This window comes from Cervus canadensis, chromosome X (genome assembly GCF_019320065.1).
Source record: "Cervus canadensis isolate Bull #8, Minnesota chromosome X, ASM1932006v1, whole genome shotgun sequence".
NCBI classification, from domain to species: domain Eukaryota; kingdom Metazoa; phylum Chordata; class Mammalia; order Artiodactyla; family Cervidae; genus Cervus; species Cervus canadensis.
Window position 1 is genome coordinate 118,763,083 of NC_057419.1, and position 19,264 is coordinate 118,782,346.

Genomic DNA, 19,264 nt, shown 5'->3' on the forward strand with positions numbered 1-19,264 from the left:
ATGAAGAGTGCTTATAATGAGTTAGGCACAGCCCCAAATGCAACTGAATTCTTTTTGATGCTGAGGCACTGAATAGAGAAAAGAAATATCCTTTACTGAAACCTCAGGAATTAAGATTAACGTGAGTAGCCATTCTCACTGAGAAGGTATGATGGTATTTTTAAAAAGCAACTTTATCACTCTGGCTTATATGCAATATTTTGATTGTGTTAGGCTAACAAAAATATTAGCCCCTAAGTTACATGTGTTAGTGGATAGAGAAGAAGTATTGATAAGCAGGCTCTTAGAAGTTTTATCCCTCCTCCCATAAATTTGTTTACAAGTCTAACAGCATACTTCTTTGCATGGGAGAAGAGAGGGTGAGAAGTCTAGTCACATATCCAAATTGTTAAATTTGAAACTAGTGACATACATCTGTATCAGTAACTCCAAGTTCTTCAATCAATAGTATAACATACAAACAAGAACACACCCCGCTGTGTATGGCTCACTTAGACTGGGGAAGAAGAGTGGGCTAGTGATGAAGCAGGTCATGGAGAAGAAAGGTCAGCAAAGGAAAGATAAAGAAGAAAAATAAAGTAGAAAGCAGATAATAAGAGGAAAATGATATATTTGCAGTCCCAGGTCTCCTGGAAAGAATTTAAAATCTAATATTACAGTCAAGTGTCCAAGAGTGACCAACCACAACAACTATTGACCTTCTCTCTCCAGAGGTGCTATAAAGACATGGAATGAAATCAGTATTCTTTGCTGCTCACCTGCCATAAATTTTAAGTGACCCTGGATAAGGCTGAGTCAGTACACCTCTAGCATGGTACCATAAGCATGGGTTCATGACCCACCCAGACTGCCTGGGTTAGAATCCCAGCTCTGCCATTTTCTAGGATCAAACTATTTTACCTTTCTGTGCCTGAGTTTCTCACCTGAAAAATAAGAATAGTACCTATCTTATAGGGTGACTGAAAGGATGTAAACAGTTTTATAAACATAATACACTTAAAACAGTGTCTGGCACATAATAAAAGCTCTAAGAGTTAGTTATTACTATTATTATCTGAGTTGTCTCACGCTCTACCTTCTCAAAAAAGCGGGGGGGGGGGGAGAAGTTGAAAATTTGTTCATCTTACACCCTGCAGATTTTGATCATCATTTTATCCCCTCAAACCTGAGGTTTCCTGATCAGACATTTCAGTTGTTTGAAGCTTCACATTACTGGTAACATGATGGATTTGCTTATTCCAGAGGGAAATATCCCTGTGGTCATCCGGAGTTAACATGAATCAGTCTGTAGTTTGTTACCAAGCAGCTTCATTGAAACTCTTCACTAGTCATCCTAATCAAGATAACCTACATGCTGTATTTGTCTTTTTTTTTAAAGAGTTTTACTGAGATATACTCTACATACTATAAACATCACCTGTTTAAAACATATAATGTTTCTTAGTACATTTACAGCATTGTACAACCATCACCATAATCTAATTCAGAATATTTTCATCCCCAAACAAAACCTTATACCCATTAAGCAGTGCCTCCCTCTTTCCCCCCGGCCCTAGGCAATAATTACTTTATCAATATTTTCTATCTTTATAGATTTGCCTATTCTGAACATTTAACTGGAAATATACAATATGTGGCCTTTTGAGTCTGACTTCTTGCATTTAGCATGTTTTTGAGGTTCATCCACGTTGCACTAATATGTCAGCACTTCATACTTTTTATGGCTGAATAATATCCCATTGTATGGATATACATTTGTTTATTCATCCATCTGTCAATGGACACCTGGGTAATTCCCATCTTTTAATTATTGTGAATAATGCTGCAGTGAACACTGGTGTACAAGTGTCTGTTTGAGTCTCTGTCTTAATTGAAGACAGAGACTCAAACAGTCAGAACTGGACAAGGAACAACAGACTGTTTCCAAATAGGAAAAGGAGTACGTCAAGGCTGTATATTGTCACCCTGCTTATTTAACTTATATGCAGAGTACATCATGAGAAACGCTGGGCTGGAGGAAGCACAAGCTGGAATCAAGATTGCCGGGAGAAATATCAATAATCTCAGATATGCAGATGACACCACCCTTATGGCAGAAAGTGAAGAAGAACTAAAGAGCCTCTTGATGAAAGTCAAAGAGGAGAGTGAAAAAGTTGGGTTAAAACTCAACATTCAGAAAACAAAGATCATGGCATCTGGTCCCATCACTTCATGGCAAATAGATGGGGAAACAATGGAAACAGTGACAGACTTTATTTTGGGGGGCCCCAAAATCATTGCAGATAGTGACTGCAGCCATGAAATTAAAAGATGCTTGGAAGAAAAGTTATGACCAACCTAAACAGAATATTAAAAAGCAGTCATTACTTTGCCAAAAAGGTCCATCTAGTCAAGGCTATGGTTTTTCCAGTGGTCATGTATGGATGTGAGAGTTGGACTATAAAGAAAGCTGAGCGCCGAAGAATTATGCTTTTGAACTGTGGTGTTGGAGAAGACTCTTGAGAGTCCCTTGGACTGCACTGCAAGATCCAACCAGTCCATCCTAAAGGAAATCAGTCCTGAATAGTCATTGGAAGGACTGATGTTGAAGCTGAAACTCCAATTCTTTGGCCACCTGATGTGAAGAACTGACTCATTTGAAAAGACGCTGATGATGGGAAAGATTGAAGGCGGGAGGAGAAGAGGATGACAGAGGATGAGATGGCTGGATGGCATCACCGACTCAATGGACGTGAGTTTGAGTAAACTCCAGGAGTTGATGATGGAGAGGGAGGCCTGGTGTGCTGCAGTCCATGGGGTCACAAACAGTCAGACAAGACTGAGCAACTGAACTGAACTGAACTGAACTGATGGCAATTCTATGTTTAGCTTTATAGAGGACTCATCCAACTGTCTTCCAAAGAGAGCTGCACCATTTTACAACCTCTCCAGCAATGTATAAAAGTTCTGACTTTTTCATATCCTTGCCAACTCTTGTTATTGTCTCTTTTTGATATGTTGGACTTTTTACCTGGGAAAATAATTATTTCTCTTCTGAACCAGTGGTGCCTGGTCATCTTTGTGTTGCCCTTTTAAATTCAGAGCATTTAAAAATTAATAGACTTTATTTTTTAGAACAGTTTAGGTTTATAGATAAATTGAGCAGATAGTACAGAATTTAGTCTTATTTTGTTCCTTGATATACAAGATTTCAACCAAGGTCCTTAGTCTCTTTTTTTTTTTTTTCTTGGTCCTTAGTCTCTTTAAAGACGATTTCCTTGTACTCACTGACTCCAAAGATTTCCTTCTCAATCTACCTTCAAAAGACCCTGGGTGGATCTAGTTCACATCTGACATACCCTTGTAAGTTTTTTTCCAATCAAAAATTGCAATTCAAAAATACAATGGGGAGCTGCTACTTATAGGAATTCTATGGTGAATATTTTTGTGAAACAATGAGTTCTTCAGGCATGTGAAATAATCCCCTTCAAATGTGATGTGGCCAGAGGCAGACTCTGACTCACTGAGGTGCCCTCACTGTAGCCTATTTCACTATAGAAATGGGTTAGCCCTTAAGTGTTCAATCAAAATGCTCTATTCATCATACTGGTTACCTGGGGGGATACTGTATTTGTCCATGAGTAAGACAGGATAGGAATACTACACCAAAAATTAAATTAGCAAGTCAAATTCTTGAATTTGAACTATCTGCTCATGATATGGCTACTTAAAGGCAGCAATCATTAAAGCTTTGGCAATTTGGCTAAAGATCTCATTAGCTTCAAACCCTGTTTCTTCAAATTTCATGTTGAAAATAACTTACCTCCTTGCCTCCTTCACTCTTTTTCTATCACCAGAATATTGATCTTTTTTAGACAACTGTTTTAGGAAGGACTGCCCCAGGCTCAGTTCTTGAACCTCTTATCTATTGACGCTTACTCCCTTAGTGATCTCATTCATTATCACAGCTTTAAACACCATCTACATACTGATGATTTCCAAATATACATCTCCAGCCCATATCCCCCCTGAACTCCACACTTCAATGTCTCACTGCTTAAACCACATCTCTCCAAAAGTCTAACTTTAGGCTCTTCAAACTTAACATGTACAAAATTATCGCCCCCCACCCCTGCCAAAAAAGCCTTGAACCTTCCAGAGTCTTCTCCATCTCTATGACAATACTGCCCTTCTCATGGCCTAGGCCTTGGAGCTAAAACTCCAACCTCTGCTCTCTTTCTCTTTTAAAGCCCAAATCCTATCCCTTAGCAAGTCATTATTCACTCTTCTCCAACATACAGGAATTTCAACCACTTTTCACAGCCTCCACTGCTACTCTCATCAAAGCCACCATTAGTTCTTGCTTGAATCATCACATTAGATTCCAGGCACACTCTCACCTGAGGGGTCTTGCATTTGCTTTAACCCTAGATTGGATTCTTCTCTCAACCTATAGACTTCAATCCAATTTGGCTTTCTTAGTGTGCAACCCCACTCCTATATTCCCCATATCTCTCCCCCACTTTATTTTTCTATAAACCTTTTATTGCCATCCAATATACTATATATTACTCATTTATCTTTTTTTTCTCATTTATCTTTTCATGATGTCTCCCTTTGTAAACTATAAGCTCCATGAGGCGTGGATATTTGTTGAATGAACAAATGAACAGATAATCAGTTTAAAAGGTGACATGCATCTTCCCAAGCACCTCTATTCTCTCTTAAATAACCTATTACCCACCATTATCTAGTAACTCCAAATTTAGTTTCATTTCATTTAAATCCCACAGCATTTGCTGAACCTTTGCTATGCTTTAGACATTTTTATCAGGTCTTTGGATGCAGATCAACTTATTTAACAAATATTTGCTGAGTATATATAACTGTACTCAGCACTGAGAACACAGCAGTAAATGAAACTGACAGAATCCCTATTTTTGTGGAGTTTACAGATTAATGGGAGATATAGTTATTATTAATCAAATAATCACATAAATATAATGTGTAGTGATAAATTCATGGTATAAGGAATTACAATGATGAAAGTGATTTAGATTAGTGGAGAGGAAACCAATGGAAGGTTTCTCTGAAGGAATAACATTTAAACTGAGCTGAAAGTTAATTTCCAATATATACACACCCTACCAGAAATTATCTTTCTTGTACAAGAAATTATACCACTGTGAAAAAAAGTGGCTTCCTTTTCGTTCACCTATTTGGAAAGGAGTAGAGTATCTGACTGGTAGTCTTAAAAATAAACAATGATAGCTAGTGGGAAGCTGCTGTATAATACTCTCTAATAGTGCTCTATGATGACCTAGAGAGGTGGGATCAGGGGAGGGAGGTTCAAAAGGGAAGGGATATATGTATACTTATGACTGACTTACTCTGTTGTATGGCAGAAACTAACACAATGTTGTAAAGCAATTATACTCCAATTAAAAATAAAAAGTAAACAATGAGGTATCATTACACACCTATAAAAATGACCAAAATCCAAAACACTAACACCAAAAGCTGGCAAGGATGTGGAGAAATAGTAACTCTCATTTATTGCTAGTGGGAATGCAAAATGGTATGGCCACTTTGGAAGACAGTTTGGCAGTTTCTTACAAAACTAAACAGACTCTTCCCATACCATCCAGCAATTGCACTTCTTGATATTTAACCAAATGAGCTGAAAACTAGTGTCCACATAAAAGCCTGCACATGAATATTTATAACAGCTTTGTTCGTAATTGCCAAAGCTTGGAAGAAGCAACCATAAGTCCTTCCATAGGTGAATGGATAGATACACTGTGGTATGTGCAGAAAGAAAAAAAGAGAAAATGAGCTGTAAGCCCATGAAAAGACAGGGAGGAACCTTAAGTATATATTACTAAGTTAAAGAAGCCAATCTAAGAAGGCTATATACTGTATGATTCCAACTATATGACACTCTGGAACAAGCAAAACCACAGAGACAGTAAAAAGATCAGTGGATCCTGGGGATTTGGGGAGAAGGAAGAATGAATAGACAGAACACAAAGGATTTTTAGGACAGTGACTCTCTACCATATAATACTATAATGGTGGATACATGTCATTATACATTTGTCAAAACCCACAGGATGTATGACACTTAGAGTGAACCCTAATATAAATGATGGATGTGAGGTGATAATGATGTTCCAATATAGATTCATTGACTCTAATGAATCACCTTGGTAAGGAATTTTGATGAGGGGGAAGCTGCACATTTGTGCGGGTAGGAGGTATGCAGGAAATCTCTACCCCTTCCACATGACTTTGCTATTAACCTAAAACTTCTCTAAAAAAAATAGTCTGTTAAAGTTTATTTTGAAAAGGCAGTACTTTAACAAATAAGAAGGTACTGTGGGGTGGTAGAATGAGACAGAGAAGGAATCTGACAACTATGTGCTAGCCTCAAACCTGCCACAATCAGGCTATGACTTAGGACACATTTTCTTGGCTTTTCTGGACCTTGTACATAAAGGGGAGTAGATCTCAGTGGATCCTAACCTGGTTTGGGTTGCTTCCTCCCAGGCTACCCTTCACACCAGGGTTATCATCCTAAAAATCACAAGCTGGTTATACTATCCCCTATTTTCAGCTTCCTTTGCCTGCCTCCTCCAGGATAAAAGCCAAACTCTTTTTTAGGGATATATAGAGAGCCTTCATAATTTGATCCTTTTGGCCATGCTATAATTTCCTTTCATTCTAGCCCATATTTCTTTACAAGTGCTCCTCAAAGTGTAATCCAAGGATTGCCCACCACTGAATGCCTGTGACAAAAGCAGATACCTCTTCCCCACATAAGGTTAGAATCTCAGGTAATAGAACACAAGAATCTATCTTTTTTGCAAGATCTCCAGGTGATTCTGCCTCACATGGTATTTGAAAACCAAAACCCTGTATTTTAGCCATGCTGAACGCCGCCACCCCCATTCCCCTGCCTGGAATGTCCTTCCCTGCCTTAATCTACATAGTAACATCCACTTTTTAGCACAAATGGCACCTCTCCTGTGAAGCCTTTAGCCCAGCCCCTAGGCAATGGACTGTTCCCTCCTCTGTGCTTCTATAGCGCTTAGTTCATTTGTCAGACAGTACCTATTGTACTGTACTTAGAATCTATTTACATGTCTGTTTCTCCTCGGATGTGACCTCTAAAGTAGTGATTATGTCTTAATATATTTTTACATCCCCAGCATCTAGGACATACTAGACATACAATAAATGTTTGGTGAACAAATAAATGGATGGATAAAGATGAAGAACTAAACTATTCCTTTCACAAGTATTCGAGTGCCTAAAATGTGGTAGATACTATTCTAGTATAAGAAAGCCAGAAATTTTTGCCTGTAAGGCAATTAGAACCTTGGACACAGGGTTCTATTTTAAGCCTCTTTCAGCATTTTATCTGTGGAAACTGTCCAAATGAGCCCCTTGTTTGCTTATTCACTCTTTAGGTTAGAACCACTTGTCTGATGTTTACAAGCGAGTGGCATTATAAGAATGAATGGCAGTGGGAAAGCACAATGCTCTTAGTCTGTTCCCATAAATGTGCTTTAAGAGTCCAGACTCAATTTCATAGTCACCTTATCTTTATCAATTTCCGGAGAATGTAACTTAAAGAGTTGGCAGATGAGAGAACAGTAAATGAAGACAAAGCCAAAGTGATTCTGTCAATAAATACTTTAATGAGAACTGAGGTCTGTAACATACATAGCAGTAACTGCCCTGGCCTATGCCTTTTGCTCTAGCCCAAGTCTGGGGCTAACAAACTACATTTAACCCACATTTGAAGAGAAGGCCATTTTGAGTATCATCCATCAGTATCCATCTTCACAGAAGATACCAATCTGGGGCCAGAGTCTCAATGTTAATACTTCCTCTCAGGGAAAAGTTCACATGGCAACACAAACACATGAGCAATTTTGAACCATCCTATCATTCTTCCACCAGAAGGGCCTTGGGAGACCAATGGTTCAGTAAACACTTACAACTTGATCAAAATACATTAGAACACAGAAAAAAGGGGAAAGAAAAGTAGAAAGGTTGGCAGGGTTTGGCTCACGTCCTTAGATTTGAAGCCTCTTGAGCTGCTCATATGTAATAAAAAACTGAAGAGTAAGTCATGGAAGATCACTGGAATGATACTGAAAGTCAAACCTGGTTATAAATTGTATACTGCATTCTCTTATTGGGATACTTAGTCTCTGCTATTCTAAGTTGTACTTGCTTAAAAGTCTTTTTAAAGACTACATCTGGCAAATCAAGCATGTGTTGAGTGCCCATCATGCACCCATTTTAATTGTTGGCATTTAGCAATATAAGCATATTAAAAGTCTAACATACTTCTATTCTTTAGGGGCAAATAGGCCACGCACACACACACACACACACACATCCAAGAACATCAACAACATAAAATTCAGTGCTAGAGTAACTGTTACAGACATTAGATGATCAGGAAGAAGAACGAACGGAGACACTATCTCCCTCAACCTACAGACTCCACAAGGGCAGGGAATGACTTTTCAACCCTGCAGTGCTCACCACAATACAAACACCACCACACACACCATCTGACTCACGGCTCTGCACACAGGAGGCACTCAAACACAGCTAAAGGAAGGAAAGTTACCCAGGAGGAAAGAGCCCCCCTTGGCTCTGGATTCCTTTGTTCTATGAGTATTTTCTGTCTTCTTATTTCCCCAGCTACTCTGGTCCTATACTTAGGGATAGGAAATGTGGACTACCGCAGCATAGATCTTCCTGTGGATACCTCACAGCAGGGTTTTCAAAACCTTCCTAGTCCCTTCCAGATTTGGCTGTGCTTGTTGTTTGTTTTAAAGAGGAAAAGAAATTTTGGCATTTCTTTTCTAATCCCTTTAGCTTGTATTAGACTCCAACTGAAAGCCATTCCTGTACTTAGTTCCATGTGCAATGGTCATCACTAGAATAGATTCTCATTTGCCTAAAAGGCTCCAATAATCACAATTTTCCTTCCCATAGCCTCAAATTACCTGGGAGCTTGAAGCATGTGCTTTCATTCTCATGTTCTCAAAGGATACAATGATGTTCCAGGGTCCAAGTCGAAGCCAGTTTGGCCAAAATCCTTTATAGAGTGCAAAAAAGCCCTCGTGTTTCCACATCTGAGGGAAAGATATAAAAGAAATAAGAGTGAATTCTCCTTACACTTTACATCTGACAATTACCATTATTATAGTACTCGTCTTCCACGCCCCTCCCCAACAACTTAGGATCCATGAATGATCCTTTTTGCTACAGACATACATTTTTAATTAGTATGGTATTCTAAATCCATCCACCCACTCATTCAACAAATATTTGCTAAGTACCTACAATATGCAAGATACTCTTCTCAGTGTTGGGATAATAGTAACAATAGTAAACAAGAGAGAAAGCAGCTGTGGTAGCCAGCCTCCAAGACGGCCCCCAGTGATAACCATCTCCAGTTATTCATACCCTTGTGTAGTCCCTCCCACACATATCAGGATTGGTCTGTGTCACCAATAGCATATGGCAGTAGTTAACAATGCTATGCTATGCTATAAAAGATACTTTGCATTTAAGAAGGTTTTGCCCTGTTCTCTCTTGGATAATTTGCTCTGGAGGAAGCCAGCTGCCATATCATGAAGAAAGGCCCACGTGAGGCGAAACTAAGGTCTCTGGCCAACAGCCAGAAAGGATACAGAGCCTTCCTGCTGACAACAACATGAGTGATCTCTGAAGTAGATGTCCCAGCACCAGTCAAGCCTTCAGATGATTATAGACCTAGCTGACATCTGGACAATTACCTCATGAGAGAGCCTAAAGCTGAAATCACTCAGCTAAGCTGCTTCTGAATTCTTGATCCACAGAAATTGTGGGATAATAAATGTATGATGTATTAAGGCACTGAGCTTTGGAGTCATTTATTACACAGCCATAGATAACTTATATGGAGAAGGCAATGGCACCCCACTCCAGTACTCTTTTGCCTGGAAAATCCCATGGACGGAGGAGCCTGGTAGGCTGCAGGCCATGGGGTCGCACAGAGTTAGACACGACTGAAGTGACTTAGCAGCAGCAGCAGCAGCTCACTTATACATTCTCTGCCCTCAGAGAATGCACACATCCATGTGTGTGCTCAGTAGCTTCAGTCATGTCCAACTCTTTGTGACCCCATGGACTGTAGCCCGCCAGGCTCCTCTGTCCATGGGATTCTCCAGGCAAGAATACTGGAGTGGGCTGCCATGCTCTCCTCCAGGGAATCTTCCCGACCTAGGGATTGAACTGGCATATCCTGTGTCTCCTTCATTGCAGGCAGATTCTTTACCACTGAGCTACCAGGGAAGTCCCACAGAATGCATACTCTAGTGGAACTGATGAACAAATATACAAATTAATAATATTATATTAAGAAATGATAAGTACTAATATGAAAACTAAAGCAGGGTAGGGGAATAGGGAATTGGGCAAGTCACTGTCCTTTCTAAGTCTGTTTCATCACTGCAGATTCTGCATATGTAATGCCATGGCTGACTTTATAGGAATGACTGGAGGATTAGGTGAGGGACAATGTGAAATGTTTTGAATTTGAGTTTTCTGTTTTATACGATGGAGGTCCTACATATACCAACTGAGTGGTTATTAGAATTAAATGACAAATAATGCATAGCAAAGGTCATAAATTGATGATGTGTTTTTTTTTATGATGTGTGTTAAATTCAGTCAACAGAAACAGTTCCTGTTTAATGGATAAATATTAAGTAACTCCTGTGTGTAAGATATCATGTTCTACAATGAAAAATGTTATTTTGCCCTCTCACTGGTGAAGTAAAACCCACCACTATACTAAAAAATGAATATATTTGGATAAAACAACAATATGAGAATCCAGACTTCTAAATATCCCTTATCCTATACTATAGATTAAGAAGACTTGATATGATTATCCTTACTAACCATTTTGGAAGCAAACAGTAACATAAGCACACTATTTATAAAAACATAGTGGTAATATGCTTGTCCCAATGGATCATCAGCAAATGCTAAAGGTCTCAGACCAAAATTGATGTTGGAAAATTGTGAAAATCAACCAAAATAAATCCTGGAGGCAGATAGCCTCCTAGAATCACAGACTGCTAAGACAAGAGACCTTAGAGATACAAACCAATCTCATCACCTCTCACTTGGAACACCACAACAAGCCTCCTAACTGGTCTATGATCTCCACCTAGGAAGCCAAGCAATCTTTTAAAATTATAAATTAGACAGTGTCATTTTCCTGCTTAAAGCTGTCCAATGACTTACCAGTAGATTTGATTCTAATTGTAAATTTTCTTCAGCGACCTACATGATCCTAAATGATTTAGCCCTGCCTCTCTCCAGTTTCATTTCCTAATACTTTTCCCTTCATTCATCTCACACACACAGTCACACCAGCCTTGTTTTTAACCCTTGAAAGTGTCCAGTTCATTCCAAACTCAGAGCCCTTGTACCCATTCCCTCTTTCTGAAATGCTTTTCTCTCAGATTTTCTCGTGACCACCCTCTTCTCATCATTCAGACCCCTGCTCAAATAAATGTCACCCCCTCACACCCTTTCCCTCACCATCCTAGCTGAAGAAGTTCCCCACCACCATCAGAGTCACTATCTCATTACACTATGTTAGTTTTTTCATAGCATTTACTTCTTTATGAAATTACACCATTTATTATCTGCATATTGATTCTCTGTCTCCCTCAACTAGAATGTAATCTCCAGGAAAGAAGAGAGCAGGGACCATGTTGGTCTTCACCATTCTACTCCACTAACAAACACTCTCTGGCATAGTAAAGTCTCCACTAAATATCTGAATAAATATTTGTTGAGTAAATGAACACACAAACTTTTACACACACACAGTCACTAACAATCTCATGAGCCTAATGATTCCTTGTTGAGTTCCAAAACAGGGACCAACTTCTGAACATTGGAACTGGAACTCTTTGGCTTGAGACAGTTGAGTAAAAACAAACAAGAACTTCTGTAGATACACAGAGATAAGAGGCTACTTTATGAAGTTATACATTCATTCAATAAATAATTTGCTGTGGATAGAGAGATACATAAGATATGTCCCTACCTTCATGGAACTTACGTCCACTGGGCAGACAGACATTAAAAGCAACTACAATTGACTTGAACAACACAGCTGTCAGGGACACCAACCCTCAAAGTTTTGCAGTCAAAACTCCTGGTATAACTTTTTATCAGCCCTCCGCAACCACATATTCAACCAACCACAGGTCGTGTAGTACTGTAGTAGTTACTACTAAAAAAATCTGCATGTAAGTGGACCTGTGCAGGTCAAACTTGAGTTGTTCAAGGGTCAACTGTACAATAAAATGTAACAAATGTCAATAAATGTGATACAGCAATACAACAGAATATTACCCAACCATAAAAAGGAACAAACTATAGGCATACTTCATTTTATTGCACTTTACTACACTTTGCAGATAATGGATTTTTCACAAACTGAAAGTCTGTGGCAACCCTGATTTGAGTGACTCTATGAGCACCATTTTTCCAACAGCAGTTGCCCATTTTGTATCTCTCTGTCACTTTTGGTAATTCTCATCATATTTCAAACTTTTTCATTATATTACTTTTTTGTTATGGTGATCTGTGATCCGTGATCTTTGATGTTACTATTGTAAAGAGATTACCACTCGCTGAAGGCTCAGATGATGGTTAACATTTTGAGGTATGTACATTGTTTTATTTAGACAATACTATTGCCCATTTCATAAACTATTATGTAATGTAAAAATAATTTTTACATGTACTGGGGAACCAAAACAGTTCATGTTGCTCACTTTACTGCAGTATGTGCTTTATTGTGGTGGTCTGGAAGCGCATCTCTTCTAGAGCTATGCTTGGATTGACACAAGCTACAGCATGGATGAACCTTGAAACATGTTAACTGAAAGGAGCTGGTCAAAAACCTCACATATTCTATGATTCCATTTATATAAGATACCCAACAATAGGCAAATCTACAGAAATAAAAGTACATTCCTGGTTGCTTAGGGCTGGGAGGATAGTGGGATAATAGCTAAAAGGCACAGGATTTCTCTTTGAGGTAATGAAAATGTTCTAAAATTGACTGTGGGGTTGATGGTTGCACACAGCTCAGAACATACCAAAAGCCACACAAATAGGTGAATTTTATGAATTAGTGAGTTGACTCTCAAAAAGATGTTTTTCAAAATATAATAAATGCTATGGGAGAGCAAGAACATAAAACTACACACACATATATAGTTTAATGGTCAGGGAAGGCACTTATGAAAATAACGCAATCTTATGGCAGAAACCAACACAACACTGTAAAGCAATTATCCTCCAATTAAAAATTTATAAATAATTTCTTTATAGTATCATCCTTCAATTAAAAATAAATAAATTTAGCAAAGAGAAAAAAGATCCCACATGTCATGTGGCACAGCCAAAAAAAAAAAAAAACTGTTCAAAAATGTTTTTAAAAAAATAAAAAATAAAAAAAATAAAAAGGAAGAGAATTCTAACACATGCTAAAAAATATTTAAAAATAATGCAATCTGAAGAATGAGTAGGAGCTAGCCATCTAACAAAGTACATGGCATGGGTGAAAACTTGGCAATGAAACAAAGTCTAGTACTAGAACTTGTTCAGTCTGTCTGGAATATAGAATCAAGGTAGCAAAGATAAGGCTGTAAGAAGTAAAAAGGGATCTAATAATATGAGCTTTGTGTCAATGAGAAGCAATTCAAGTGTTTGCAGATAGAGGTTAAGAGGATGAGATGTACAGCTGCTCATTTCTACATCAAAGAGGAATGCATCGTTCCGTTCACCCAAGTGTACTCTTACAGATAAAATAATAAAGTATGATGACCATATAGAGCAAAGTTGTTTTAATAGCAAATAAATGAATGGCTGGTAAATGTAAGTACATAAAGGTTACTGTCAACACGAAAATACATTTCTGACGATACCATATGGCATAGTAGTTATGAGTATAAACTTTGGAATCAGATGAACCCTGATTTAAATCCCAGATCTGCTACTTACTAGGTATATAATCTTGGGTAAATACTTAGCTACCCTGAACCTAAGTTCTCTCATTTATAAAATGGCAAAGATATTATCTACTCTATATGGTTGCTGCTAGTTAAAGAATATACTCTAGTGTGTGGTACATAATAAGCATGCAATAAATGCTAACTATTACTGTATTACTGTACCCTCTATCTCCTCTTAGCCAACCTTCTTGAAAGAGTATTTTACACTTGTCTACTTATCCTCACTTCCTATGTGTTTATCTGTCTCTCCCTATTAGAATTAAGTCACGAAGGCCAGGACTTTTTTGCTCACCAACCTAGAACAGTACCTGGCACAAAAGACACTTGAGCAATTTTGCAAGAAATGAATGAATGGTTAAACATACTCTCCAATGGACAGCAATCTGGCTTTTGCAAACACCAACCCAGCAAACCTTCTCTAGAAAATATTAAACCCAACAGACTTTGCAGCCCTTATACTGGATCTCTCTATCCCAGTTATTTAGTATTAAATAACTTCTCATCCATTCTTGAAACTCATTTCTCCTTTGGCTTCTATGACAATAGTATATCTTGTAAGTTCCCTCATATCTGTTGAACTGTTATCTTTTGGTGTCTTTCCTGAGTTCCTCATCGGTCAAGCCCTTAAAAATTGGGAGTTCTTTCTTTGGCCCTGCTCTTCTCTCTATACCAGTGATTGTCAAGTGGAAGGGTGAGCATGTTAGAAAGGAGGGCTTTGGCAAAACTCTACTCTTCAGAGTATGAGAATCATTGCTTCTGTGAATCACTAGCAATGGAAGGAGCATTACAATATTCCAGTGTGTGACGAAAGCAACAAACTTGTGAACTCTTCTTCCTGCTCTCCTTGGTCTCCCCCTCCACAGTTATATAACACCTGTACACTACTGTTTCCTCAAGTTCTTACCTCCAGCCCTGAACCTCCAAGTTAAGACTAGGATATCCAAATATATTCACTGGGTATTCCCCACACACCTCAAACTAAGTATCACAGAACTGTGATGTCCCCCACAAAACCTGCTCCTTTTCCTGTAATGTCTCTGTCAATAAAAGTCACCACATGGTCACCCAAACCAAAAACTGGCAAGTTATCTCTGACACCTTCTTTCTCCCCCACCTCTCCACACCAAGTCAACCAAATCCTGTTGACTTTATCAATTAAATTATTCTCAGCTCTATCCCTACTGTTCATGCCAAGTCCAGTCTCTCATCACCTCTTGCTCAGGCCACTCTAAGAGCCTCCCACTAAGTTTCCCTATCCCTAGGTCAGCAGTTCTCTAAGTGTGGTCCCAAACTAGCAGCATCAGTATTGCCTGGGAACTGGTTAGAAATGCAAATTCTCAGGTCCTACTCCAAACTTACTGAATCACAGTCTGGTGATGGGGCCTAGCCATCTGCATTTTAACAAGCCCTCCAGGTGGTACAGATACATGTTAAAGTTTTCAGGCTTATTCCCTTGGTTTTATGGTTTTCAACCTTGGGTGAACATTGCAATCACCTGAGGAGTTTTGAAAATCCTGACAACCTAGTTCCTACTCCAGACATTCTGAGCAGTTGTCCCCATCCTTTTTGGCACCAGAGATCAGTTTTGTAGAAGACAATTTTCCCATGGACTGGGAGAGCAAGATGGTTTTGAGATAATTCAAGCGTATTACATTTGTTGTGCACTTTATTTCCATTACTATTACATCAGCTCCACTTAAGATCATCAGGCATTAGACCCCAGAGGGTGGGGACCCCTATTCTGATGTCAATGGTCTAAGGTGAGCACAGAAGCTGAGAACATTCCCCAGGTGATTCCAGTGTGCACTTAAGATTGAGAACCACTGTCTTAGATCCACTCTCCACAAAGCCAGCATGATCTATTTAAAACATAAACAGCATGATCTATTTAAAACATAAATCTGACCTGATTAAATCTTTCAACAGCTCCTCATCAACTAAAAAAAATAAGCCCAAGCATTTCAACATAGCATTTAATATCCTTTATAACTTTACTAACCCTCAGCCACCAACGTAGGGAAGGCACCACGGTGTAGTTAAAAATGTTGGTTTGCAGTCCTAATGAGATGGATGAAACTGGAGCCCCTTATACAGAGTGAAGTAAGCCAGAAAGATAAAGAACATTACAGCATACTAACGCATATATATGGAATTTAGAAAGATGGTAACGATAACCCTATATGCAAAACAGAAAAAGAGACACAGAAATACAGAACAGACTATTGAACTCTGTGGGAGAATGTGAGGGTGGGATATTTCAAAAGAACAGCATGTATACTATCTATGGTGAAACAGATCCCCAGCCAGGTGGGATGCATGAGACAAGTGCTCGGGCCTGGTGCACTGGGAAGACCCAGAGGAATCGGGTGGAGAGGGAGGTGGGAGGGGGAATCGGGATGGGGAATACATGTAAATCTATGGCTGATTCATATCAATGTATGACAAAACCCACTGAAATGTTGTGAAGTAATTAGCCTCCAACTAATAAAAAATTTAAAAAAAAAAAATAAATAAATAAATAAATAAATAAAAGAGGTTAAAAAGAAAAAAAAAAAATGTTGGTTTGAAACCAATGGTCTGAGTTGAAATCCCAGCTCTCCCACCTACTAGCTGTGAAACCCTGGGCAGGTTAATTAACCTCTTAGTGCTTCAGTGTGCTGTAACTGTGAGGATTAAATGAATGAATACATGTAAGTCTTGTTAGAACAGTCCCTGATAAAGCACTCAACAGATGTGAGTTATTATATTCAGTATTCTTCCATCTACAGGAAACCTATCCCAAATTTCCAAACTGGACTAAAATTTCCTTCCAATGAGCCCTGAGTTTATCACTTAACAAGATGTGTTGATTATCTGTTTGTATACCTGCAGTACACTGTAATTTCTCTGTTTCTACTAAAATGGTGCCTGGGGACATCCCTGGCAGTAGTGAATAAGAATCCACCTGCCAATACAGGGGACATGGGTCCGATCCCTCATCCAGGAGGATGAAGACCCAGCACAACCAATAACTAACTAAAAAATTAAATATTAATAAAATAAAATGGTATCTGATAGATAATAGTTAACTGAACTGATAACAGCAGAGAAACCATATGATAGTATCATATTTTAGCTCCAAATTTGCTTTTTTAGAAGTATTATTACTAGTGGTTATATAATGCATAATACCAGTATGATTCTCAGCTTCCTACAAACATAACACAGCAGAAACTTTCAAAGCCAAACTGGGAACAATAGTACAATACTGAACTAGAATCGAGTATCAGATTTTCTATTACAGCATCTCTGCCTTGTCTGAAGTGGGCAAATGTGGAATACGTCCGGTCCTTTTCATCAGTAATTCTACATGGTGCTATTGATAAGGTATCCTGAAGTCTTAAGCATTCAAACTGGAATAATAATATCAAGGACCACTAAGCATCAGCAGATTACCAAGGAGATAGTTTTCCTACCTGGCAATTACTCTGAGAGGCTACTAAAAATAGACATAATGATTCTTCCATCTTCAGAGCAGCAACTAAGAATAAGGACTGCAAGAAGGTCTGAGACATCAAAGAAAATCAAAAACACAATCCAAGTTCACTATGTGCATACCTTTAAAATGCCATCCAAAGTGCCCTTATAGAGGTCCACGTGTCCCACAATTGCCCTCTGGTTCATCATGCGAGTTCGTACCACATCAACTGGATTGGAAGCCAGAGCCCCAGCCAAGCCACATGTAAAGCTGGAACTAAAGATAAAAACTGTAAGAAGACAGACTGCCCCACTTCCACCTCTGCCCGCGTAAACAGAAATTAGGTCAAACATAAATGTACAATGAGTCAGACATCACAGAAAACCTGGCACTTGCTCTTTTATTACAATCTAAAGAGAAAGGAAATCTTTACTAAAGAAACATTAGTCAAAAGCTGTCCCCTTCACGTTTCAATCCAAAATTCAGATGGCCTTTAAAAAAAAGAGAGAGAGAGTTTGTAAGTCTAGCAAGTTTCCTAAGCAGGAAGTATTATGCATCATCTATTAGTTATGTAAAATTTTCAAGTCACAACATCATATGCAAAAGGAGTTTGAGTAGTAAAATATCATAAAAGTTGCAAGATGAAAAAAATGTAAGATGAAATGAGCAACATTTCAGTCCAAAACTGTGGTCTTGCTTCATAAGCCCTATAAAATTTCACCCTTTTATTTTTTTTATCATTGATAAAATTTGCTTTCTGACCCAAAATTAATCAAAGCAAATAATAGATGAGTTTAAAAGATATAGAGTCTATATGAACAAATTCAAATACTGCAGACATCTGGAATTAGACACTGCTCCCAAGTACCAAAGTGCCTATTGCATCTGGAATCTCTGTACGTTTATCAGAAGGCTTGAAGTTCTGGTGATAAGAGAGAAAAAGGTATTTAGGCCATATGTACTCATTACCAATTCTAGATGAGGACTTCAGTGAAAGATGCTTTTTGTGCTTGAAGTACTGACAATATGGAATGAACACAACCTATCTGACTTACACAAAGTGAGTTAAGATTGTGTCTCCCATCAGCCCTGACAATATCAAGTGCTTCTTCGTAATATCATACACTGGTAGCTCTACTCCCACAACGATGGCAGCCCGCTGAGCAGTTGGGACAACACCCTACAAAACATAAGTGACATGAGACACTGCGGAAATACATTGGTAGTGAGTTAAGTCAAAAGGTAAACAAAATAGGCCAGGAATTTAAAAATGGCAGAAAAAAATCCAAGTCTGCAGCATAAGATCACTCTTTCCCATCAATTGCATATACTGAAACACTTATAAATGTCCAATTCACTTACTGTATTAAAAATAAAATCATTGATATGACACCTAAAGCACAAACAATGAAAGAAAAACAGATAAATGGACTTCATCATAATTAAACATTCTTGTGATTAGTAAAACAACAACCCACACAATGGGAGAAAATATTTGCAAATCATATATCTGGACTAGTACAAAGCATATATTATATTAATATATGGACTAGTATCCAAAATATATAAAGAACTGTTACAACTTGACAATAAAAGGACAAACAACCCAATTTTTAAAATGTGCAAAAGACAAAGACAGAAATATAGATCAATGGAACAAAATAGAAAGCCCAGAGATAAATCCACATACCTATGGACACCTTATCTT

General features: G+C 38.3%; 1 protein-coding gene across 5 annotated transcripts in view; it reads right to left on the minus strand.

Annotated features, from left to right (window-relative positions):
- Positions 1 to 7,662: 7,662 nt before the first annotated feature.
- The window catches only part of SLC25A14 (solute carrier family 25 member 14), a 35,515-nt gene continuing 23,913 nt past the window's right edge, over positions 7,663 to 19,264 (minus strand). For all 5 annotated transcript variants that reach the window (XM_043459282.1, XM_043459284.1, XM_043459283.1 and 2 more), the window contains 4 exons: positions 18,612 to 18,736; positions 17,697 to 17,832; positions 9,060 to 9,140; positions 7,663 to 8,105 (listed from right to left, as the gene is read on the minus strand). In XM_043459282.1, coding sequence (XP_043315217.1) covers positions 8,064 to 8,105; positions 9,060 to 9,140; positions 17,697 to 17,832; positions 18,612 to 18,736 — 384 coding nt within the window. In that variant the 3' untranslated portion in view covers positions 7,663 to 8,063. The remainder of the gene's footprint in view (positions 8,106 to 9,059; positions 9,141 to 17,696; positions 17,833 to 18,611; positions 18,737 to 19,264) is intronic.